The sequence below is a fragment of the Parambassis ranga genome, chromosome 2 (assembly GCF_900634625.1).
Source record: "Parambassis ranga chromosome 2, fParRan2.1, whole genome shotgun sequence".
Lineage (NCBI taxonomy): Eukaryota > Metazoa > Chordata > Actinopteri > Ambassidae > Parambassis > Parambassis ranga.
Window position 1 is genome coordinate 45,005,243 of NC_041023.1, and position 26,416 is coordinate 45,031,658.

Here is a 26,416-nt window from a genome sequence, read left to right on the forward strand (position 1 = left end):
CCATTCAGGCCGTGGTAGGACCGCATGTGCGCATGTGTCGTGTGTTTTTTGGTCCTGTGTCGCATTTTTTTCGTTTCAAAAAGCAGTTTATTCCTTTGTAGCCCTGTGGAAAATAAACCTGGGGCAAAACTGTTGTAGTTCGACGGTTGTCCCCGTGAACCAGAAGTATGACTTTGCTAATGGGATTCGCTAGCTGCATTTGCGTTCAGACCTGAGCCAGATGTAAGTCAATCCGGCTAGATCCACCTCCGAGAGTTGGACTGAAATCAATCCGGATATATCCAGATACGACCCGAATTTTTTCCCCAGTGTGAACGGGGTCTAAGAGAAGGATCCAGGATTCAGTTGAGTCCTATCTGTAGTTTAGGTTTGTTTTTTCCCCATTTCCATATGGGAAGAATGCAGTTCCTTCAGTGTCCACTAGAGGCTGCCTCTAAAAGTGAGTCAATCCCCACAGACATCCAGATTTTCGTTCTGATTTACTCGACCATGTGGTGTCACCATGACTATGATCCTGCCCCTGATCAAGTCAGAGGCTGCCAGACTCTGGATCAGGCATTTCCATTATGCTGGAAACACAGTCTGGTTCATCCTGAATCGGCACACAGGGCCCTCAAATGTCTCCACATTCTCATAATTTGCCAGTTTAGACCTCACAAATCTGCAGAACCGGACCCGTGAAGCGGTGGAGGCGTCGGTAACAGGACTGTCACTGTGTGTTTTCATCTTTCTGATGTGCAGTCCACTAGTAGAGTCTCATTTCGCTGCTCTTTTTTCAGTTCCCCTCTCAGTGTCTCACGGTGGATCTTTGATCCCTGCTGGACTCTAAAGCCTCATTTTCTCAGCCTGTCAACATTCCCGATAAAACAAATTAACCTGACACCTCCCTCTGGATCTTTGGTAAAACTCTGCTGGGATTTTCATAAGTCATGCACGCTCTGATCTGACCCCAGTCTAATGCTGCAGATGCAAATCAGGGGAAATATTAAAGTATAAAGACGTGCTGCTTCCCTACAGGCTGCTTTCTTATCCATGCATTCACTGGTGGAGTTCAGGACCTGCAACGGTTAACCTCACAGGAGAACAGCGAGCTACAGCAGCTGCTCTCCTGTGAGAATCACGGTACCATTTCCTGCCCTTTCCTGACGCACCTCACCTTTGCTCGTATTGAATTTCTGCTGAATGAAGCTGAGATTCTGACAGAGGAGATAGGTTTCTGTCTCGCACTCAATGGGGAAAGAGAGCAGCAGAAAAACTGGCTCCGGCTGACAGATAAGAGTCTGCACTGCAGCGCGTGCTCTGCTCTCCAAAGATCGCTTCATTGCTACGCTGCACTTTTATATCTGATGATGTCCAGGAGGACAGCAGCAGGAGCTCCAGACAGGACGCACCGCAGAGGGTTTAGAAAGCGTGTTACAGCGTTTGGATTCCTCTCAGCTGGCACAGCATGGATAAAATCATGTGTGAAAGGCAGAAATAAGACCCAACATAGAAATGCTAATGCTAATGACTTCGGTCAGTCGCCTTCTGCCGGTGTTGGTTTTGATTTTTGAAAGATTTGGACTTTGTCTCTGGAGAAATCTGTGTTCTGCTGGGCAGGTTGGTTTGTTAGTCTTGGCCTTGTTTTAGGCGTGATGGCAGCAGCAAGTGTCTGTTTCTGCAACCAAAGCTCCATGTGGACACGCACCATTAGGCTGATGGTTGTGTGTAACCAGCAGAAACCATAATGGTGAAATGATTCTTTTGAGTGGATGCAGATGCTCAGAACTGAGTTAATTTGACCTATTTTTAGCCAAAAAAGTAAATTCCATGCATGGATGTTCATATTTAATGGACCTCACTGCTGGGTCTGCTGAACTAAATGTTGAATGAAAGCTTTGACCTCGGGGATAATGACCAATCACCGCACAACCAGTGTCAGTACAAGTCCTTCAGAGACCAGCACTTGACCCCAGCTCCCCGTTCATGCGGCTGTCTGAACATGCCCCCTTTCTCTGGGTTATATTGGCTGAATTAACCTCTGCTGAACTGAACCGTGAAGTCTGTTTGCAGAGTGCAGCAGTCTGGAGGCAGCGGGAGCAGCACAGGCTGTCCTGCTCACACAGGGGAGACCCAGAAGGCTGAATATCTGCTCCTGCTTTTAGACAAAGGACATCATGTTGTGAATTTTGCTCTTAAAAGATCCATTTCTAATCAGGTGGGATACCTCCAGCTGGTTGTTGGCTGATTTCTGAAGTAGACAAAAAACACTGCTAACTCGGATTCTTCCTCATTGGATAGAAGAAGAAGGCCATCTAGTGGTTCAAAGTGGTATTGCATGACAGATTTGTTAGCACGCTAGCTTCACATTAGATGAATTTTGGAGGATTTCTGTTCAGGAGAACATTTCAAACTCTGTTTCTTCTTCTCTGGTTGAACCAAGGGGCACATTCCACAATCTAGTGGTTCAAAGTGGTATTACATGAAGGGTATGTTCTGCAGCTATATTGTTAGCATGCTAGCTTCAATCACACAAGCTGGTTGGTTGGAATGAAGGCAGAGTAAATCTCAGATTGGCTCACTACACCATCTGGTGCCTCAAAGTGTTATGGCTGCAGATAGCAGATTAAGTAGATATAGATAATAGCAGTCATTTTTTCGTCACCTTATGTTGATAATTTCTGAAAGTTTACACTTTTATTCCTATTGAACAGTAAGGATTTAAACAAAGTGAGTAATTTAGATGCAATATAAATATTTTTTGTATATTAAACATCGTAACCTTCACGAGTGCTGCTGTTGTGTGTGTTTGTAGGATTCGCACTGTTCGGAACCTTCCTTCACATCTCACTGTTTGAACAGCTCATTCAGAAGTGCATGTTTGTGTGATGCAACAACACATCCAGTCAGGTTCCCTCTGTTTGTTCCTCCAGCCGGAGCGTAAACATCGGGGTGTGCAGCAGGGAATCAATGAGCGGGAGCGAGTCGGAGCAGAATACCTGCTTTAATCAGGGCGACAGCAGAGCCGGGACCCCAGAACACACCAAGATAATTCACTTACAGCCGGGTGACACGGAGCGCTCACAGAGGAGCTAACAGTGGTTCAAATGATCAGAAGATCGTGTAGAAGACTGATCAATGATCCCACATATAATCTGTGCAGCTTATCTCCTCGCTGCATCGCCTCATCTAAGCCGCGGTGCAGGCAGGACTCTTTAACTGGCTGTAATGAGGAAGTGTAATCCCCACAGTTCACCATTTCTGGAGTATGCTAATGTGTGGAAATCTGCAGCAGCGCTCCACATGTGAGGATGAATGCTGAGCTCGGCTGCAGGCTGTGATCCTCCGCTGTGTTTTTTTTTCTTTAAAGCAGCTCTGAGCTCGTCGTGTTTTCATTTTTAATGAGAATTAAAAATACAGCAGAGCTCCCAATCAAACAAACACTGTGTACACACACCGACGAGACGTGTTCTAAATTGACTTCTACAGCTTCTTCTCAGCACAGCTTTGTGCCTCATTTGTTTACAGCTTTTTAAACACACACACACAGATGATAGAGCCAGGAATCACTTTAAAGCAGTAATGAATCCACTGCTTGGATGAGTGCTCGTCCATCGCCGCGGCGCTCTCCATAACACGCCTGCCAGTCCTGCGCTGTGTTTATTACAGGCTGTGTTTTCATCCTTTATTTGTGGAGCACACACTCTGTCTCCTCGAGACTTTTCAGAATTGGAGTCAAGTTCTTTAACTTTCTACAAACAAAGAAACAGAATTTTAAATATAGTGTGTCGTTCTTTATAAACACTGTTGACTCAACAACCTTTCTGAAATAATTAAAAAACTTTGAAATGTTCTTTTTTAAAACTTTTTTCCGTCCTTTATAAAGGTGTGTTTATTCATAGTGTTCATTTCATCGGACGCCCTGAGACCTCCTGTCTTTGAAACAGAGGACGTGTGATTCAGAACCTCACGCTGCTGTCGTCTGTGAGTGAACTTTGTGACTCTGATGTGTCTGCAGACCTGATTTCAGTTCCAGCAGCAACCCTCAGGGCTCAGACCTGACGCCCATGTGGAAGCATTCAAAACTGAAGTTCACCCCACAGCCTCTAGGGGCTCCAAAAACTGACTCAGTCCCCACAGACTCCTGTGGTAAAACGTCCCCATGTCCCCAGGGTCTAAGTATCTTTGTGGCAGCTGTACAGGGGGTTAAGACTTTGGGCGTGGCTGCTCTGAGTGACAGGTGGCCTGTCATGAGCTTCCTGCTTCTGTGACCGCCTCCCTGTCTCACCCGTTCTTGAGCTGCACCTCCTCGCCTGTATTTGATGTTTAGGTGGACTGTGACTCAGTCACATGCTGATGGTCAGTGTTATATTTTGGAAGCTGCTGCTGGAAGCATCAAAACATTTTAACATATATTCCAAACATCATTTTATATTTTTTACAATAATTACATTTTTTTATTGTATTTTATTCGTTGTATTGTTGTGTTTGACCTTCAAATGTTTTTTTCCTCTACACATAAAGTTTTCATTGATTGATTGGTTGTGGACATATTAACAGGAACATATCAACATTGACACACATCTTGTTGCTCAGTTTAAAAGGCCCTCTGCTGCTCTGCTGGTTTATTTATTCGCAGGAGCCTCAGAGATTTGTTTGTTTGTTTGTTTGTTTTATCATAACCAGAGGAGGAGCCGTCTGTGTGGCTGACAGAAAATCAAATGTTCCTCTCTGACTGATCGTGTCTGGGATGTGCTTATCATTTGAGTTTGGGATAATTAATATCAAATAATTGACTGAAGGTGAGCTCGGATTATTGATCCCACAGAGCGGTCTGAGAGCGGCGGCCATGAAGCTGAGGAGCTCTCCTTTTTGTCCATGGAGCACATTGAATTATTGATCGACCCCGAGCAGCGACCTCAGAGTAACGATTGTAATGGAACATCGTGTGTACGTTCACCGCGTTGGAGGCGTGTGTGTGTGCATATAAACCTGGATCTATTATGTGTTTTAAAAAGCTGTGAGCAGGGTGAGCTGGAGGACAAATGAGCAGAGGATATGATGATGGCTGCGATGATGATTAATGCAGCCGACAGCGAGGCGCACAAACACGGTGCAAACAGAGACAGAGGCCACAAAAGGTCTCTGTCTCCGTCTCTGGTCGTCATGCTAATATGCTAAAGTGGCTCAAAATGAATAATGAAGTGTGTGTGTCCTGGTGTGTGTGTTTGTGCATGCACAGGTCTGTGTGTGTGTCCTGGTGTGTGTGTCCTGGTGTGTGTGTGTGTGTGCATGCACAGGTGTGTGTGTGTGTCCTGGTGTGTGTGTGTTTGCATTTCTTCTCATTGTCAGACCCAGAGGCTTTAACAATGAAGACAGCAGGACCAAACCCAGGCTGCACACACTGAGACAGATGCTCAGCATTAATATTTCCATTACCTTCAATGGAAATATGAAGTTTCCATGTTTTGTGCGTTCATTGTTTTTGTTATAAAGAAGCTTGTTGCAGCCATTATCAGCCGCACTGATAAGATAAGATAAGATAAGATAAGATAAGATGACCGCCATGTTGGCAGCGTCACGTCCGCCAAAACTCCAAATATGGACAAAAAGGGGGAGCACGAGCGGAGTTTAGGGGGGGCGGGCGATCATGGAAGCAGGAAACTCACGTTGTGACACGTCAACTGTCTGTCACTCAAGCGGCAACGCCCATAATTATGCATAATTTTAAGTCAGAAAACCATTGAAACGAGTGAGTTGTAAAAAAATTCACCCCCCCTACAACTGACACTAGAAGGGAACCTATCATCTGAGACCAGAGTGGTTATTTGTACCAGGCTGTAAACATGTTTTTTTCTGCTGTGAAGTCGGCCATTTTAACATGGGAGTCTATGGGAAATTACTCGCTTTTGGAGCCAGCCCCCAGTGGTTGCGGCGTGAGTGATTACAAGTTTTGACACTTCCGCATGGGCTTCAACTTTGAAGATAAGATAAGATAAGATAAGATAAAACTTTATTAATCCCGAAGGAAATTCTTGTGCCAGAGGTATCAGGTTACATTAAATGCAGTTAAGTACAGAGTATAAGTATAAGTGTCACTATAATCCAAATCAGAGTACAGTACGCAGTATGAGCACAATATATGATACATGGATACAAATATGGAGATATAAGGTGCTAAGTAAACATAAATATAGACCAGTGGAGGGAATGACAGTGATGCCTGACATGATCATCTAGCTCCTCTCCTACAGAAAGGGGAGGAGTTATACAGTCTGATGGCCACTGGCAGGAAGGACCTCCTGTGGCGTTCTGTGCTGCTCCTCGGTAGTCTCAGTCTACCGCTGAATGTGCTCCTGTAGGACAGCAGTGTGTCCTGCAGGGGGTGAGACGTGTTGTTACGAACACTGAGGAGTTTCCTCAGTATCCTCCTCTCCGTCACCTCCACCACAGACTCCAGCTCCACTCCCAGTACTCATCTTCTCCCAGAGACGCCACACAGTAGATGAAAAAGTCCTTTTTGTCTTCCTCTTACTTGTTAACAAATTAAGGATTTTGTTAATTAAGCAATCAAGTTAGAGATCGCGGAGGTTGACCAACTGATACTTCTGCACTTCCATCCATCATTTCTTAGTGCTAACCTTGACTTAGCCCAGCCGCTCTCCCTTTTTGTGATGTCATGACCTTGTTGTGTGGCTGCAGCTCTATATGTTACTGTAGTGCCCTGTCTCCAAGGACATCATCCCTCAGTCTAATGTCATGACCGTTGTTGTGTGTTCTCCAGGTGGGCTGGTGGGAGAACGGACACCTGCGTCTGCGGTACCACCCCTGGTCTCGTTATGGCTCCTTCCTGAAGCCCCTGGATGACTCCCAGCACCTCCGAGTGGTCACCCTGGAGGAGAGGCCCTTCGTCATCGTGGAGCCAGCTGACCCCGGCACCAGCTCCTGCATCCGGGACTCCGTCCCCTGCCGCATGCCCGTCAACTCCAGGTAAGGCACCACTCTCTCTCTCTCTCTCTCTCTCTCTCTCTGCACACACACACGGTTACGGGAGTGATGATGTGTGCTTCAGCTGCTGGTATTTAAACTCTTAAACATACATCTTCAGATTGCACATTAGCATCGCTCCTCTTGCTGTTACAAATCAGCGCTTTCACAGCAGCACTGTTCAACCGTCTCGGCTTTTAACAACAGCCAAACTGGCAATTATGGCTATTAAAGCGAAATGTCACTGGCAGATGAGGCTTGTCCATTTTCTGGGTGTTGAATTGGACTCATTCTGAGAGGATAATGAGCAGTTTAAAGCAAAAAAAAACACACGAAAATAAGAGTTAGAAGAAGGGTTTATTATGGCCATAGGCAGAGAGAACTATAGTTCTAACCTTGACGTCTCCTCCTACCCCCCCGACTTCTTATCAGCCAAAAGAAGTCTCAGAAAGTGGTTAGAGGGAGAGAACATCCTGAAACCAGAAGCGCCGGCTGCCTGATCCCCCCTGAAATTGAAACGTCTGGCCACACATCCATGAAGAAGAAGATAGTAAATCTTTACCATCTGCAGGTGCTGGGTACGAGGGGGGGGGGGGTCTACAGAAAGTCTGGGATCAATAGATTAAAACATCACACTGTAGCTTAATTACCCCAGAGAGGGCGCTGATCGCCTCGCTGCGTCTGCTGATGCATTAACAGTGCTACTGTATGTGTGCAGTCAGCGTTCAGGAAGCACACAGCAAGAAGAAGCTCATCCAAAAACCTGACGATAAGCACTTCCTGTGGCCACAGGGTGGCAGCACATTACTCAGATGTCACACTGGTATGTGAGACAATCATTGACAGTAAAAACTATGGACAAAGCTTTGTCACCCGTTTGTTTGTGAAGAGCCGTTTTGAGGCTTGGTGGGAGGTTCCGGGACGCTCCGACCTCCGCCATGTTGGCAGCGTCCAGTCCGCCAAAACTCCATATATGGACAAAGAGGGGGAGCACGAGCGGAGTTTAGGGTACGACAACCGTCTGTCGCTCAAAGCAGCAACGCCCATAATTAAGCATAATTTTAAGTCTGTTGGAGTTTGTTAAAGTACTCTGTGCTGCAAACCACACCCTGGAGACCTTGGAGAGCAAAATGGCGGACTTCCTGTTGGGATTTTAATATGAGTCCACTGCTGAGCCACTCCTGTGACTCTGTAAGACAAACAGATGATGTAAATATTGACCTGGCTTTATAAATGCACAGCGTTTGTTTAACATTTTGAAGTTTAGGGTTTGAAATCTGGCTTATGTGTGGCTCAGGGGTGGAAATCATAATTCCACTGCAGCAGTCCTGAAGGTAGCAGCAGCACAGGGAGAGTCATCCTGCAGTCAGACCAAACTAAGTCAGAGGAAGACGGACAGAAAATGAGCTTTTCTGTGTGTGTGTCTGTGTGTGTTCTGGGCTCCTGGTCTATCCCAGATAAGCTTCCTCTGCCAGCTCCTGACCTGGCCAATGGGAAGATAACAACTTCATCCTCCATCAGCTTTATTGGCTGGAGGAGAAGTCTGCCCTGGTGTTAATCAGCCTCCTTCTTCTCCTTCTTCTTCTTCTTCTTCTTTTCTTCTTCTTCTTCTTGTCTTCTTCTTCTTCTCCTTCATGAGGACAACATCACACGTCAGCTTCAGATTTTAGCGTCTGAATATTTGTAAAACAGTGTTGAGTACGGAGCAGGAAAGCGTCTCGTAACTTTGACCTGTACTTAGGTTTGTAGTAAAAACAATTTGCCGAATAGCACGGGCTGTGTTGCTAGGCAACGGAGCCAAGAGGGTTGCTTTAGCCAAGTGTCTGAGGGACCCTAAAATTGGGCACTTGCTATGGAGAGCTGATGGAGGGCACTGCAGCCACTTGACTGATAGTCATCTAAATGTACTTGGATTCCCATATGTGCAGCCGGCAGCGATGCTCAGTGTCCCCTCTCTCTCTCTCCTCTGGATGCCTTTGCAGTTAAATTCTGTTTTCATATCGCAGCATCCTGACCTGTCGAGGCCTGCCTCTCCAAACCGTCAGCATCGATCCGCTCACAGTCCCTCTGCAATAATTCATACCTTCCCTCTCCTTCCCATGTTACTGTTCTCACTCTCTGGGTCACAGCGTCCTCAGGATAAAAAAAAACTTATTCACTGTCTCTCTCTCTCTCTTTCCTCACATCCTGTCCTCAGTTTGATGGTGGACGGCACCGGGCCGATGAAGCACTGCTGCAAAGGCTTCTGCATCGACGTTCTGAAGCGCCTGGCTAAGATCGTAGGCTTCACCTACGACCTGTACCTGGTGACGAACGGCCGGCATGGGAAGAACATCGACGGGGAGTGGAACGGCATGGTCGGAGAGGTCAGTGCTACATACATGTGTCATGGTCATCCCATGTCAGGGTAACACTGCTGCCTAGAAAGCCTGCAGTCATGGCACCATTAGCAAAACCAAGTGAGGCAAAGCTTATGAGTTAGCTAACACTAGCCCAAGCTAATCTTTACCCAGCATGTGTAGGTAGCATTTCAAATGGCCAACATATGAGCTTTTGTTGCCTTAAAGCTCAGAGTAGTTTCTACTGTTTCTGAAGAGCTGTTTTGAGGCTCGGTGGGAGGCTCCGGGACGCTCCGACCACCGCCATGTTGGCAGCGTCACAGTTCGCCAAAAATCCAAATACGGACAAAGAGGGGGAGCAGGAGCGGAGTTTAGGGGGGCAGATGATCGTGGAAGCAGGAAACTCGTGCTGTGGTACAGCAACCAGCTGTCACTCAAAGCGCCAACGCCCATAATTATGCGTAATTTTAAGTCCGAATAAAATTGACACTAGAAGGGAACCTATCATCTGAGACCAGAATGTTTTGTGTTTTTTTGTACCAGGCTGTAAACATGTTCATTTCTGCTGTGAAGTTTTAACATGGGAGTCTATGGGAAATGACTCACTTCTGGAGCCAGCCCCCAGTGGATGCAGCCTGAACTACGAGTTCTGACACTTCCACATGGGCTTAAGGTCTGAGCCCCAGAGGCTGCCGCTTACCTAAAACACAGCTTACCAGGTGATGTGACTGTTAAGACGTTGTGCCGTGCTGCAGTACCATACCATGCCACAGGGGTCCCTCTATGTGATGAGTTGGTTTGAACCCTGGTCTTTTCAGTGAATGGGTCTGAAGCCAGATCAGGAAGAAACCCTTGAAGATATGAATGAAGAGTCTGGCCTGGTCCAGCGCCCCATGGAACCAGCTTCCACATGTTGTGATGAGTTTAACATATTTTAATAATGCTCATTTGTAAAAAAGGATTATTTCTCCCTGCTTCAAGCCCTTGTGCTAAGCTACGCTAAAAGCAGGGTATTGTACTGAGAGACTGGTATCAGTCTGCACACTCTTTGACAGGATGTAAATCAGCAGTGATGCAGTGAGACTCTGAAGCAGCAGACACTTCCTGCCTGTGTCTGTGAGGCTCAGGCAGACTTTAACTCTCCATTATTCCTGTTCAGGCATTTCTTTCCTTTTGTTGTGTTTACAAAAAAAAAGTGGGTTTCTTTTTTATCCGGCCTCAAATCCTTTAAAACGTGACCCAGCGAGAGAGGATTGGACCCGAATGGAAGAAGAAGAGAGGAAATATGGAGGGAGGCTGTCAGGGAGATTAGTGCTGGAGACGCTGAGAGAGAGGGAGAGAGGGCGAGCGAGGGCGGCACAGACTGTGAGACATGAATCTGTGTGTGTGTGTGTGTCTGTGTGTGTGTGTGTGCTGGCAGACACTCTGCTGGTTCCATGATGCCAATCCCCCTCTGGTGGCTGGATTAATGAAGTTGGTTTAACATGGAGTTAGACAGGGGGTGCAATTTATCATAGTGTGTGTGTGTGTGTGTGTGTGTGTGTGTGTGCGTGTGTGTTCTTGTCTCTTCATGTTTTAAGCAGTTAGAGTTGATGTTAAGTATTCAGGTTCAGGGTTTCCAACCTTTATTAAGGCTTTATATAGTTTGCAGGAACTGCACCTGATCCTCCTTGCACCAAACATCAGTGAAGCTACTCTGCCAACAGTGGGAATGCTTTTGACGGATCTGTGGGGATCATTGAAGGGAGCCGACTTCCCAGGCTACCGTGTTTATTATGTCAAATTCAAAATCAAACTGGTGGTCTCCATCTCTCTCAGCTGCTCTCTGGAAGGCTCAGAGCCAAAGATGTGGAGCTGTCTTAGTCCTAGCTCAGCTCATCGCCTCCTCCACTGGCTCCCCTGTCTGTGGAGTCGCAGGCCGGCTTTTCAGGCTTCTCTGAGAGTAAGCCTGGCTGACATTCAGCTGCTGTTGGTGCAGGAACCATCCAACACTCCAACCCTGAGGACCATGGAGTGGAATCTGGATTAACTCCAGGGCTTTGTCTCATGGCTCTGCCTCCTCTTCATCGCTAAGATCACTAAAGAAGCCTCAACCAACCTACGGCCAGTCATGGACCACAAGACTATCCCACCAAAGCTAGATTGTCCCCCTTCACCTGGAGGGCACCCGCCATCCTTTTCCAGGCTTTCCAAACTTCTTCTCTGATCTCTAAGAGTACGTCTGGCCCACCTGCAGAGGAAACCTTTAGACTTTCTAGGAAGTTCTGCATTTTTTCCCGAGAGAGCCATGGGTCTGAGCTTGGCCCTCTCACTGTGGAGGAACAGTGTGATCAAACATCTCACCCCTGTCCTTGAAACCTCTCTACAGGTTTGGTCAGGTCAGAGTCCTGCTCAGAACTGGTCTAACCTCACCTGTGTGTAGATGTGTGTTGGGATGTGTTACCAGTCCTGATGTCATTTGTTCTCAGAGATGCAGGTGGTCTCTATCTCGGTCTCTCTCTCTCACCCCCCCAGCATCTCTTGGTAACTCATTAGTTTGCTTAATTATGGCAGCAGACTAAACACATGTGCACAGGGACGCAGCTGAGTCCTGTCCTTCCCTGCTACACTACCTGTGGCAGCTCTGCAGTGTGTTATGTTGTGTTTGTGTGTCCTTTCATTTTTGTGCAGAGACTAATGCGTCTCCAACGGACCTCGGTGTCCCTGCACTTCCAGTGTCCAGCCTACAGCTGGACCGTCACTGAAGATTAAGATTAGGATTAATTTTATTAATCCCGGTTGGGAAATTAAGTTGTAGTAGCAGCATTTTAAAGAATAAATACAATAAACACAAGCAAAAACACTAACACTTCATCCTCAGGCCTGAATCCTCCGGCTGTGATCGCTCCTGTACGAAGCTCTTCCTGAACAGGTGTTGCTTTCAGGCGTAGCTGTATTCAGATATCTGAAGTAAAATGGAAGAATGATCAATGATCTTCTCAAAGAAGCACTCAGGAGCACCTTGGTTTTTTCTTCCAGCCTCCACTCTGGAGTTCACACAGCAATCAAAGCAAAATAACTCATTCCAGTTCATTTAATGGCTCACTGTCCCGAGCCACGCTTTCCCTCCTCATCCAGACATTAAGTCGCCTGTTCGGTTATGCAGAGCTATCAGCATTTTAGCTCATTTTAGAAGCTAACTACGCACTAATCTTAGCTCGCTTGCTCTGTTGTCATTAGCAAAAAGCTGCCTGAGTCCATTTATAAACAACCCTGGCTGCTACATCAGCTAGCTTGTTATTTATTAGCTAACATTACAGAGCATCATTACAGCTAGCGGGCTAGTCTTTGCTTACTTGCTGTGTAATAGTATCATTAGCAATAGCAATTAGCGGCTGTTTGCACATTGATTGAATTTACAGCTGGTTTTGTGATGTCATCACATCATTAGCATGGAAAATGGTAGTTTATTTCTCTTGGCAGCTAGCATAGCTAGCTTGCACCTTGCTAATGTTACAAAGCAGTGACACATTAATGAATGGCAGCTTACCTCGTGGTATTTGTTGTGTGTTACTTCACAATCTTGACCCCAGATGTAAACTCACGAGCGCTTAGACAACATGGAAGTGAGTATTTATTGCTAGCTACATTTCATTTGCCGGAAAGCCCTGTGGCTTCTAAGAAAAGACATAAAATCCGGCTGACAGACGCTAAGCACAGCAACACTCGGATGTGACAGCAGACGCCGCGGTGCTGTCTGCTGGATGACTGCAGAGCCGGCTGGGGCCAGGCCGGGCCAGACTAATGAAGATCTGGTCAGCGGCCAGCTCCTCCAGCCTGCGCAGTCCCCGGGCTGCGGTCGCTGGCGGTCAGGTAGCCTCTGTTTCCTGCCAGCTTAAACATGACAGAGCTGTGAGTCCTCGCACTCCTTCACCTCTCCACACCTGAGCCTCGTTCCCAGCGGCTGAGGAGCTTCTTTCTGATTGCCGGGCGGAGCTCTGTAGGAGACATGGAGGAGACAAACGTCGGGCAGTGTCGGAGCTCTCTGAGTCTAACCTCGGCCGTCCTGTTTTCCAGGTGGTGTCCAACAGAGCCGACATGGCCATCGGCTCCCTCACCATCAACGAGGAGAGGTCAGAGGTCGTGGAGTTCTCTGTTCCCTTCGTGGAGACCGGCATCAGCGTCATGGTTTCCCGCAGCAACGGCACAGTGTCGCCGTCCGCCTTCCTGGGTGAGTTTTTATGAAGTTTTTGTTGAAATCTGGCGTTATTGATTATTAAGTAAAAGAAAAATGGGATTATAGATAGATAGAATAGATTGTATAAGTCCTGAATCTAAAAATGTGTCATTGACCCTGTTCATGCATCAGTGAGTCCACAGGATGAAGACGCTTTGACCTCAGATTATGTCTCTGTCCTTAACTTTAATCAGTGTTTTTGTGTTAGGGTAGCCTCGGTTACCATGGTAACATCTATATGATAGCTATCTATTCATATTAAAATTGCACAATGTGACGGAAAAGTAAACGGACACTGTGTGCAGTGGTGAAAAGTAACTAAGTATTTGTACTTCGTTACTGTACTTAAGTAATGTTTTATGTATTTATACTTCAGTAAAAATAATAGTGCATACTTCATGTTACAAATGCTGAATGCCTGTTTGTTATCAGCAGCCTCTCTGTTCACTTGATGCCCACAGCCTGCCTCATGACACACAGACCTGTCCACAGCTGCTTCTGGACTGAACATGGACATTAACTACACATGCTCCATTTTCATTTGATCATTTTAACCTGTTCAGATCCTTTGCAATGGAAATCAATCATATATATTCAGTGTGTGAGTACTTTTACTTTGAATACTGTAAGTACATTTAAAAGTACTTAAGACTTTTACTTAAGTACTTTTAAAAGTACTTAAGACTTTTACTTAAGTATATTTAAAAGTACTTAAGACTTTTACTTAAGTACATTTAAAAGTACTTAAGACTTTTACTTAAGTAGGATTGTTGATGCAGAACTTCTACTTTTACTTGAGTATATATTTTGCTGGGTAATTGTACTTTTACTTAAGTACCAAGCTTCAGTACTTCCTCCAGCACTGGCTGTGTGTCATCCAGTTATTGGACATATGCAGCCTGAAATATTGATCTCATAATAACCCGTATACGTGTCCACATACAAAGTCAGCACCAAACAGAAGTGATGGAGCTGGAGGAGCAACAAAATGTCTTCAAAGACTTCCACTGTTCCTGCTGAGGATTTTAATGCTAGAGCTGCAGCTGCTGATTGCATCATGCATTACATGATTAATCAATCAATCAATCAATTCTGACATTCGATGGGCAACCAGTGGAAAATGTTCCTGTTCGAACAGTTCAAACTGCAACTTTATTTATAACAGCCAGGTTGACCAAAGTGCTTCAACATACAGTAAAAACATAGAAATGAAAAAATGAAAAAAATATTTAAACTAATTTAAAAATACTAAATACATACTAAAAATGTTAAGATACAATAAATACAATAAAATAAAATCAGTCAGACTCCATTCAAACGTTATCAGACCTCATGCTCTGTTATTATTAGGCCAAGAATAAAAACACAGAAATATTATAATATATTTCACATCAAGCAGGAGTTATTCTTATTTTAGGAAAAGATAACCTCTCATGTTGTTTCCTCTCCGGCTGTCCTACTTTATGTGTCTGTGTTTCCGGATCAATCCAAAGGGGAATAGTTGGGATGTTGTTTGGTTTTTAATTCACAGTCAGAGCTTACATCAGATTCACACTGAGTGAGGCGCAGAGACAGTTTCAGAGGGGAACAGAGCCCAGAGAGGTGCAGGGAGGCGCCGCTCATAGGAGGAGGATCATGTAGAAGAAGAAGAAGAAGAAGAATTGACCGGCCGTTACGTTACTGCTGCTGCAGAAAATCCTCCAAATCCACTTTATAGCTGCAGTGTTTACTCACACACACACAGAGAAGCTCTTACTGCGGGGGTCATTACACAACGTGTGAACAGTGTGTGTCTGGATCTGCATGGCTTCCAGGGCTCTAAAGGGTTAACTCTTGATGAGGGGATCATTTCTGATGGAGCAGACCTGAAGCAGCTGGATTGATCTGAAGACCCACTGAGGCTTCATACTGTATCTGTAAAATCAGGCCAGCTCCAACACGTGATGTTTCTCATATGTTGCTGAATAATACTGTTATTCTTTGGTTCGGGCCCGTCAGCCTGGTGTGGCAGCTGGCTTCGGTCTGAGTGTGTGAGGAAGCGCTGGGCGTTGCAGATGTGTTATAGGTGTAAAGTTTTATGTTCTTGACAGAGATCAACATGCTAACGGCTACGTTGTAAGCTTTGAAAGCTCCTCAGCGGCTCGCTGTGGTTCCTCTTGGTGTTTTTTTTAGATAGAAGCGCAGAGTTTGGTTGTAGACTGTTCTCTAATCATTCAGACATGAATGGGTTAATGTGTGGTGTACTACAGCAGGCCTGATAACTCAGTCCTAACAGGCCTTCACTTCTCACAGGTCCTCAGTCCTCACAGCAGAGCTGCAGCTGTTCTCTAATAAAGTTCAGCCTGTGTCTGTGTTCAGAGTTCACCTCTGCTCAGATAACACCTCTTAATTTGCAAATCTGCTTAAAGTAAATCCAGACGTTTCCAAGCATGAAGAGACGGGAGGATGAGAGAGACAGAGAGAGAGGGACAAAGAGAGACAAGGAGAGAGAGAGAGACAGAGAGAGAGAGAGAGGGACAAAGAGAGACAGAGAGAGAGAGAGAGAGAGAGGGGCAAAGAGAGAGAGAGGGAGAGACAGAGAGAGAGAGAGAGGGACAAAGAGAGAGAGAGAGAGGGACAAAGAGACAGAGAGAGAGAGAGAGAGGGGCAAAGAGAGAGAGAGGGACAAAGAGAGACAGAGAGAGAGAGAGAGGGACAAAGAGAGAGAGAGGGAGAGACAGAGAGAGAGAGAGGGAGAGACAGAGAGAGAGGGAGAGGGGCAAAGAGAGAGAGGGAGAGAGAGAGAGGGAGAGACAGAGAGAGAGAGAGGGGGACAAAGAGAGAGAGGGGGAGGGACAAAGAGAGACAGAGAGAGAGACAGAGGGTCAAAGAGAGAGAGAGAGAGAGACAGAGGGACAAAGAGAGAGAGAGAGAGAGACAGAGGGACAAAGAGAGAGAGAGAGAGAGAGAGAGAGAGAGAGACATGTACTAATATAAACCAAACACATGAGAGAGAGAGCAAAGGGGGCTTTGATAGAGTGGTAGAGCTGTGTGTGTGTGTGTGTGTGTGTGCGTGCGTGTGTGTGTGGTACAGACCATACTCTGTAGCAGACATGACTTGTTAACACAGAGCAGCTTCTCAGGCGACTTCTTTTTATACCCTGCTGGTGTTCACACACACACTCTCTCTCTCTCTCTCTCACACACACACTCTCTCTCTCTCTCTCTTGCTCTCTCTCTCTCACACACACACTCTCTCTCTCTCTCTTGCTCTCTCTCTCTCACACACACACTCTCTCTCTCTCTCTCTCTCACACACACACTCTCTCTCTCTCTCTTGCTCTCTCTCTCTCACACACACACTCTCTCTCTCTCTCTCTTGCTCTCTCTCTCTCACACACACACTCTCTCACTGCAGGATGGATTCTGCAGTTTTGAATGTATGAATCTTAGAACCTGCAGAATGAACGATTAGCATGAAGCTTGCAGCAGTTCCCTGTTAGCATCATTTAACTCTTTCAATTCACAATTTTGATTCTCTGTATGTCCAGCACATATAGCAGATTTGACAATAAAGCTGACTTTGACTTTGACTTGGTTACTGGCTGATGAAGGTTGAGGAGCTGAGAGCATCTGGAAGCAGTCCGGTCTGTCTGGTCACCTTCTGTTTCATACTAACGCAGCAGCAGCAGCACGTCCATCCATCTGTCAGAGCAGGTTTAGAAGAACGGCTGGACGGAGGTGCGCGCCTCCCAAGGCATCATTAACCTCCGTCTGCAGGGCCACAGGGCCCACACTGAGTCTTTACCTTTATGTGTGTGTGGGAGGGAGGAAGGAAGAAAAAGTGAGAAAATAAAGTAAACAAGGCCAAACAGAGGTAAGAGCAAACAAATAAGATAAGGTCAGCGGCGAGGAAAAAACAATCAAGTGGGTAAAAGACAGCGAAGAGAGGAGGGAGGAGGCAGGTCCACATCAGGAGCAAGGACAGGTGTGGGACTGTCAGAAGTTCTAATAATCAGAAAGTTTCATATTTATTATTTAATATTTGAGTTAGAGACGTCAGAAGAACTGAGCAGCAGCGTGAGGCTTTTCATGGAAACATTTATGACTCTTTAGGTTCCCGATCCTCTAACGTGACGTCCTGTGATAATGTCGTTATACCAGACAGCTGTTTGATGTCCTTCATCCTCCATCTTTGCGTCTTCTCCATGACAGGAAAAGTCACGTGACTCCGCTCACACAGAGACGTGTCTTGTCAGTCCAGACCTCAGGATGAGAACATGGACGTTCTACTGGAAGACATGTTTAATGAATATCTGTGCTAACCCTGGTGCTCACAGAGAGCTGTAAGGCTTCAGCCCCATGTTTCCTCTGTAACCTTGGATCATAAAGCTGCCGGCGGCTCACGCAACCTTCACTTTGTTCAGTGAGCAGAAGCTGAAAGATGAGTGGCTGCGTCCAGATTTCCATTTTCTAAATTAGCAGTAATAATTGCAGCTCGATCAATCGTCTGACGCCTCGGCACGCTCAGAGAATGAGAAGCAGGACGGACGTAAAGGTCTTTACTGCTGAGAAGGACACGAGCTCAGCCTGCACCGTGACAAACTGAGACTGTAACTATATCTGTGCAGCATCATTATAGTAGGACACTGCAGGTTTATATCACTTGGCCTAGAAGGGGACCCAAGATGGCCCCCTGTGGGTCCCAGTTTGTTGTGGCCATTTTGCTTGATACACAGGTACCAGTTAAAGGTAGGGAGGAGATTTTTACCCCGTTCACACTGGGGGAAAAAATGTGGCTTAAGCAGGATTCGGCCGCATCCAGATCAATCCCGATGTGTTTTTTTCTGAGTGTGAACACCTCGAGTCCGGCTGTATCCAGTTTGATTTCAATCCGGCTAGATCCACCCACGAGAGGTGGATCTAGCCAGATTGGCTCAAATGTGGCTCAGGTGTGAACGCAAATGTGGCGAGCGAATCTGGCTAGCGACATGCTACTTCCGGTTCACGGGGCGCGACACGGGACACAAAACTGCACGACGCATGCGCACACGCGGTCGTACCGCGGCGTGAACGGACTCTGTATATTACGAGGCACCACCTAGTGGTTTGGAGGACCGCAAACATGCTGGATGAAGCCGGATTGAGTGCGGACACAAGTGTGTGCTAGCCAGATTTGAAAATAGGTCTGAACACATCCAGCTTAAAGGCTGTCTGGGCTCAATCCTACTCTAGCTGGAATGACTTTCTCCAGTGTGAACGGGGCCTTTGAAAACTCAGTGAGAGTCAGCCAGATTTGGAAAGTAAACACACGCCCCTTTCTCTCGGAGCTCACCCCGAAGCCACGCCTCCCAACCAGTCTGTGACTTCGGCCATCATGCACGTACCTCTCTGGTGCGCAGAGCAGGAAGAGAGTGACAACCAGCCAATACTCTGTGCAGGGTCCACCCGGAGGATTGGCTGACGTTTTATAGCTTCCACAGATGATTCATATTCTTCGTTTTAATGTGAAACTGCCGAACTAATCGGTTGCTATCAGATTGTGAAGAGAAGTTACACTAATTTAACAAAAAGTGCATCAGAATGAAATCTCCTACCCGACCTTTAAATGTCTTTGTAGGGTGCTAACATGTAATGCTAACATCCAGTTGATGCAACAGAGTAACACAAAGAAAATGTGTAGACAGGCTGTAATGCTGTTATGATGATGATGATGATGATGCGAAACGTACCTGTGCATCGTCCCGCCGTCGCGCTCCGAGGTCACAGGTCACATGTTTGAGTCCCTCCTGCTGGGCGAGCAGATTGATGATGATGATGATGATGTAATGATGTGTCTTTACTTACAGCAACGTCTGCTATAATAACCCCTGAGGAAGGGCAGATCAGCCTTATTAACCCCGACCGTACCTCCATCTGGCAGCAGGCTGTGGCTGCACCTGGCAGCTCCGGGGTGTGAATTACTTTCACTTAAAAATAAAATAAATAAAAAGATGCAGACGTGAAAAGAAACTCACAGAAATGCAAAATAAAACAATAAACTCAAAGCTGCCTCACCCTCTGCCTCACCCCCCTCACCCGACTGAGTGGAGGGAAAATAAATCAAACAGCACCTTCAGTGTTTGTGCTATTCCTCTGCCAAGGCAGTTTAGATTTACCCACCAGCATCCAGTCTGACTGGATTACATCCAACAGAGAGGGAATAGAAATGATCGATAAATCCAGGTCGGAACAAGAAACACAAGCTACTGTTCAATTAACATGTTTTCCAAGTCTCCAAAACCAGGAGGGGGGGAGAGATGTTGCTTTAAATCCTCATTTCATCTTAATGTTTAGCTGCTTTGTTTTAAAAAATACAAAGATGCTTCAACCAGGGTGTCAATAGCCAAACTTCTATTGACACCCTATTGCTACCCAGGTATGGGTCGTGGCTTCTTTACCTGGAGGCCAATGTGGCTTTTTATACCCTTGGTGAAAATGGCATTGCTGGTGACAGACACACACTCTTGGGTGTAAGTAGCTCCAGATACAAGTGCATGCGAATTTTTTGAGATACGAGCTGTGATTCGACCAAATTTTTTGCCTTCAGATCGGAGCATCCGAGCCGACCCCGTCGTGGTTTAAGTGTACAGTGTATAGTAGCGAAAGTGAAAGTGTACGTACAAGATAAAACCCCTCCTAACTCCTCTGCCTGTTTACTCCTCCCTCAACCTCCGTGCGCATCTTAGGCTAGCTCCGGTCGTCTGATCTCTGAGGTAAATAATAGGGATGTCCAGACCCGATCACGTGATTGAAAATCGGGCCAAATTACATGGTTTCAGACTCGATCGGAATGAGATGTTACCTCCCGATCAGGACTCAGATATATATATGTATATATATATATATATATATATACATATATATATACGTATATATGTATACATCTATATATATATATATATATATATATATATACATATATATACGTATATATGTATATGTATATACGTATATATGTATATATATATATATATATATATATATATATATATATATATATATATTAAGGCTGTCAATGTTTCTGTGGATTAATCCAGCATAGTGCTGCATTGTGGCTTTGGGTGAGAGACTGGGAAGAGCTGTGTCCTTTGTGGTGGGTGTAAATAGCACTGTCTACACCCATGGTGTGAATAGCATTATTAGCTAATGCTACCTGGCTGCTGCTGTTTAAAACAACAGCTTGTTATATATGAAGTGAAGCTAGCAGCTAGCTGCATGTCTACAGCAGCGTTCAGGCCTCCGGACAGTTCAGCAGCCTGCGCAGCCTTAAAAGCATTAACCCCGTCTGGCAGAAGGTTTAATGGATAAAGGCGGAGCTGCTCCACCTGCTCCCTCACTGTTCCTGTCTCTGTGGAGCAGCTGAAGCTAAAAGCCTCCACTGTAAACAGTGCGTGTCTGTGTGTCAGTAGCACACAGCCTGCTTTGATTCAGTGTCTCTTCCTGGGTGTAGCATGCAGAGAGACGGAGGTCTTCCTGGGCGTAGCACGCAGAGAGACGGAGGTCTTCCTGGGCGTAGTGCGCAGAGAGACGGAGGTCTTCCTGGGCGTAGTGTGCAGAGAGACGGAGGTCTTCCTGGGCGTAGTGTGCAGAGAGACGGAGGTGTTGATGAGTGGGCCCGGCGGCTCGGCCGTCTCTCCGGTGCTGTTTGATTAGTGTCACAGCTGCCGTCTCAGGCTCGGCAGCTAATCCCACAATAATTTGGCAAATCTCAGAAGGATCTGCTGTTTCCTGAGCTGACGAGCACCCACGTCATGAGATGAGGGGAGACGGCTTCCTCCTGTCGACTGTCGGGCCTGAGGCGGCTCATTGACTCCGTCACCCGGTCAGGCAGGGAACTCATTTGAGCACCATCACTACTGGTTTAAGAAGTATCTTCAACCAAAATGAACTTATCAATAGAGACCAAAACAGTTAGCTAAAAGCTAATGCTAAGCTATCAACCAGCTACAGCACGGTCACATGACTAAACCATCAGCACCACCAGGTTCACCGCTCTGACCTCTTCTACAGCACACACACCTGGATGACCTTTAATGACATCGTCTGTACCATGTAGCCACTTGTTAGCATGTAGCCTTTGTTCAGACAGCCATCAGTGGGGATTGACTGTGTGTAAGGGGACAGGAAGTGCTAACAGGCTAACAGTCGGGCATTTTGGGCTGCAGAGGGCAGCTGGCTCACAGAAAGACTCACAGCACACTACCTGCACAGCTTCAGACACACACAGACACAGTGTGAGCAGCATTTGGCAGCTGAAGAGTCAGACTGTCCCCTCAGGAAATGGATGTTGTACCCAGCAACACGTTGGTTCAGGTGGAGGCAGCACAACACGACTTTAAACTGTTGATTCCTTTGTGTTTAATAAAGTGCTGCTTTTACAGAGACTGTATCTGACGTGTGTGTGTGTGTGTGTGTGTGTGTTGCAGAGCCCTACAGCCCGGCCGTGTGGGTGATGATGTTCGTCATGTGCCTGTCGGTGGTGGCTGTCACCGTCTTCATCTTCGAGTTCTTCAGCCCCGTGGGATACAACCGCAGCCTGCAGAGCGCCAAGAGTAAGAGACGGAGGCGCCGCGGCGCCGGCATGCCAATCAACCGCCACCACTGCTCATTTCACAACATTATCACCAACTTGTCACTTCGTCAGTTATGTAAGCGACGGGGGGGGGGGCTGATTTGAGGAGGGGAGTTAGCTGGAATTATGCAAAGCAGCGTCCCACTTTGTATTTTTTTCTTTTAAACAATGGCTCCACACCCACGACGGGCTGATTTATTTTAACTGGAAGAAACGGTGACGGAGCTGCTGGCTGATTCTGACAGACTGTCAGTTCATCCAGGTTCAATCAGACATGTTATTCATGACTTCTAATAAACTGACACTAGTGGACGCAGAGGGAGTTAGAGTGACGGGAGGCAGGTCTGCTCCCTGTTCTCCTCTCTGTGGCCTTTTCAGAGGGTTGAAGGTTCAATGGCCGCCGCTTGCTGGCTTTATTACAGTCATCAGTGCATGATGAGTGATGAGCGTCTTTTAGGGGGGGGGGGGTCATTGGATCAATACGTTCCATGACATCGTCCTTTATTGCTGATGACGTGTGAGGGTCAACAGTAAACACTGGGGCTGGCAGGGTTTGATACTGCAGCCAGCCAGCAGGGGGCAGTCCAGATGTTACCAGCTGTCATGTCATCTATAGGCGACTGGTCGTTTTAGTAGTCCATACGTTCCGGCTCGACCAGAATTCTGATTGGTCGGCTTTTTTTTGTAGCATCATCAGGAGGAAAGTACCAAGTGCTAATGGGGGGGTGTTTTCGGTGCACCCGTTTCACAGGTAACAGTCTATCTTTGAACACCCCCCCTTGTTTTCACTACTTTGGTTTAGCCCGACCCACCAGAGACAGACAGATTGAAGAGTACCAGGCCCGGTTCATGTGTAGAACACAGAATCCAAATGTGATGGTCATACTTTAAGCCCCCCCAATCTGATGTGGATTAGACTCCATATTTAGAGGTGCTCCTTAAACTTCTCCATGTCCTTGTCTTTGTCTCGGTCAGAGTCAGGGGGGTCCAAGTTCACCATCGGGAAGTCCGTCTGGCTGCTGTGGGCCCTGGTCTTCAATAACTCTGTGCCTGTGGAGAACCCCAGAGGAACCACCAGCAAGATCATGGTAAACCCGTCTGACTCACTCACTCCACAGGCCTCCAGCCTCCAGCAGTCACTCAGGTTTAAATGTCAGGTTAGACGTTAGAATCTTACAGTGAATGCTCTCCACAGTGGTCCCTTTAATACCTGCTCATGAGGAGAGGAACCAGAGCAAGGTTTGAGTGCAGAGCAGCAGGAGGCGCACGACTTTTCACAACAAGCCAATCATCTCAAGAGCTCATTAGCTGCTCGACAGGCTTTAAAAAGGGGGTCAGAGGAGGAGAGGGGAGCCGGTTATTCTTACTGCTCTCTGCAAACACTAAAGGTGTAGGTGAGCTGGAAGTTCGCTGAGTGTCGGCCTCCGTTCCTCACCAGAGAGGAGCTCAGCTGATCACAAGCAGCAAACACACAAACACCTTCACCTCAGTCATTGATGGAGCCTCATTCTCTCTGTTTCTGGTACTTTGATCGTTTTATACCTGCCTGAGCTCATGCAGCCAGCAGCCAGCTCTCACTGCTCGGATAATTACCAGACATGTATTATTGATACTACACATTAACATTGGAACACTTATTATTGGACTGAGGCTGCAGGAACACACCAGAGAGCCATGTTCAGACAGGAGTCCGTCCTCCACCCACATACAGCACATGTTCAGTATTAAGCCGAGCGTGCCGGAGCTCAGAGCGCACAGTTTTAACCCTTTTCATTAAGAACATGATGTAAGTCCACTTTTGGCGTAAACACAGAGCATTGCAGAAGCAAATAGCCCCATTCACCACTGACTGTGCAAACTCGGTGCTAAGACTGATCCAAATGAGCAAATTCTAGCTAACTGCAGATAACCAAACAAAGGCTGGCCAGCCAGGAAGCTGTAGCTGTGTGTTGGGAGGACTAACTGTCAGTCTGACAAATACCAGCCTCTCTTCCAGGCAGAGACAGAGCTTCAGCTGCAAGTTTAGCAGTGAAATGCCAAGAAGTGAAAATAGTGTCACTGGAAGCTGAAAATACTTTCACAGCTGTCAGGCGGAGCCTCATTGATCTTCTGCCTTCAGGTGTTGGTGTGGGCCTTCTTCGCTGTCATCTTCCTGGCCTCCTACACTGCCAACCTGGCTGCCTTCATGATCCAGGAGGAGTACATCGACACGGTGTCAGGCCTGTCAGACAAGAAGGTATGATCATGGATGGATGGATGGATGGGTGGATGGATGGATGGATGGATGGATGGGTGGATGGATGGATGGATGGATGACCTGACTTTAGGAGATATATAAATATGTAAAACTACATTCATTGAAGCCTTTTGTTTATCTGTAGAAGTGAACAGGAGCAGTTGAGGGAATGAAGGTGTGTTTTAGTCGGATCGCTGTATTCTGCTCTACTTCTACTTCACAGTGCAGCTTCAGCACTAAAGTCTATGCTGCTGCACCGACGCCGTTTTATCCAACTCCCCTTCAGCTCTTCAGAAAGCTGTAGCAGCTCTTTGAAAGCGAAGCCTTTGAATCTCTGCAGCAGTTCATCCTGCAGCAGGGTTCAGCTCCCCTCCCCCTCTTCACTTAGACGTTGCTTTCCTATCACTTTATTAACCTCCGGCTCACCTGTTCCCTCTTCTCGTACAGTTCCAGCAGCCGACGGAGCAGTACCCGCCGCTGCGCTTCGGCACGGTGCCGAACGGCAGCACCGAGGAGAACATCCGCTCCAACTACCCCAACATGCACCAGTACATGATCCGCAACAACCAGAAGGGCGTGGAGGAGGCCATCGACAACCTCAAAACAGGGTAAGGCTACGCTAACGTTAGCCTGCTAGCACAAAAGGCCAAAGAAAGTGATGTTTCTCAGCAGCACTAGCAGCTTTTTAGCATAAAAATCTAAAGGGTGTGAAGTTAGCACTAGCTAACGTTAGCCTTCCAGCACAAAAGTCCAAAGAAAGTGATGTTTCTCAGTCAGCAGCACTAGCTAACATTAGCCGGCTAGTACAAAAAAACTGCCTAATGTTTCTTAGTGAACAACCGGGGCTAACATTAGCTTCCCATTATCAAAAATGCCAATGCAGTGATTAGCTTCTTTAGAAGAATCAATGGGTTGGTCAAAGCTGGCTAGCTCGAAGACATGAACTTCACTAGATCCATGAGAATCAGGACTCTCAGACACTTGCTGCTCCTCCAAACAGCTGTTTTCACTTCATTGAATTAAGTGGAGATGCTTTGAATCCACACAGCTCCCACTCCTCCGTTAGCCTCCAGGTGGAAACGCACCTGAATGCTTTGATTTCCACATAGAGCCTGGTGAGTCTCATCATTCAGGACAGAAACATGTGTGCAGCAGGAACCTTCAGCTTTAAACAAAAAGACCGTTTAAAAGATTAGATCAGGTTAAACAAAGGAAGCCAGACCTGAGCAGATCCAGTGTGGACAGACTACACATGGAACCCAAGCAGGCGCCATGTCGGTGGTTTTTCTGATTCTGACTGATCTGACCTGCATCCCATCATATCTCTATAATAATAATAATAAAAGCAGCTGGAACCACAGGAGCAGTCAGACAGTGTTCTGACTGTACCCACACCAGGCGTCTTGTTACTACTGAAATCCTGCTGCTGTCATCCACACTAAGAGCTGCTCGGCTCTGACAGCCGCTCTGACTTTAACACACACCTCTGCTTTTTATATTTTGATTTTTAACTGTCGTCCAATTACAGCACCGACTCTGCCTCACTGATGTGCCTCGCCTCAGGAGAGCCTCACTTGTAACCTGCACAGCCTCATCAGGATCATAGCTCCGCTAAACGAAACAAGAGAGAGAGAGAGAGAGAGAGAGAGAGAGCTTTAAATAATACATGCTAGCAGCAGCAGCAGCAGCCGCAGTGCGGTGTGGAAATCACGCCGCCTCAGCACCGGCTGATGCTCAGACGCCTCTTGTGGGACCGCAAAGTACACAAAGCAAATAAAATATACACATCCTCACCGTGTTTGAAGTGGGAGGTGGGGGAGGAGGGGGGAGTGGGTGGGGGGGGGTGATGGTAGCTGATGCAGATTAGAGTTCAAATGTTTAATGGGACAAGAAAACGCACATCGCTGCACATGGCTGTGGAGCAGAGGCCGCCGTCTTTAGCTGGTTCGACATAGCGTGTTATTAAAACTCCCATGATGCACCCTGCCCCCCCCCCCCCATCTGACTTCAGGCCTTCATGACCCCGTTCACACTGGAGAAAGTCCAGCTAGAGTGGGATTGAACCA

The 26,416-nt window shown here is 46.8% G+C and overlaps 1 protein-coding gene across 1 annotated transcript in view; it reads left to right on the plus strand.

Moving 5' to 3' along the window:
- The window catches only part of grin2da (glutamate receptor, ionotropic, N-methyl D-aspartate 2D, a), a 95,380-nt gene that overhangs the window by 47,119 nt on the left and 21,845 nt on the right, over nt 1-26,416 (plus strand). Inside the window, exons 8-14 of the mRNA XM_028420049.1 lie at nt 6,764-6,969; nt 9,164-9,332; nt 13,362-13,515; nt 21,969-22,094; nt 23,090-23,202; nt 24,234-24,350; nt 24,798-24,958. Of these exons, the coding sequence (XP_028275850.1) occupies nt 6,764-6,969; nt 9,164-9,332; nt 13,362-13,515; nt 21,969-22,094; nt 23,090-23,202; nt 24,234-24,350; nt 24,798-24,958 (1,046 nt within the window). The remainder of the gene's footprint in view (nt 1-6,763; nt 6,970-9,163; nt 9,333-13,361; nt 13,516-21,968; nt 22,095-23,089; nt 23,203-24,233; nt 24,351-24,797; nt 24,959-26,416) is intronic.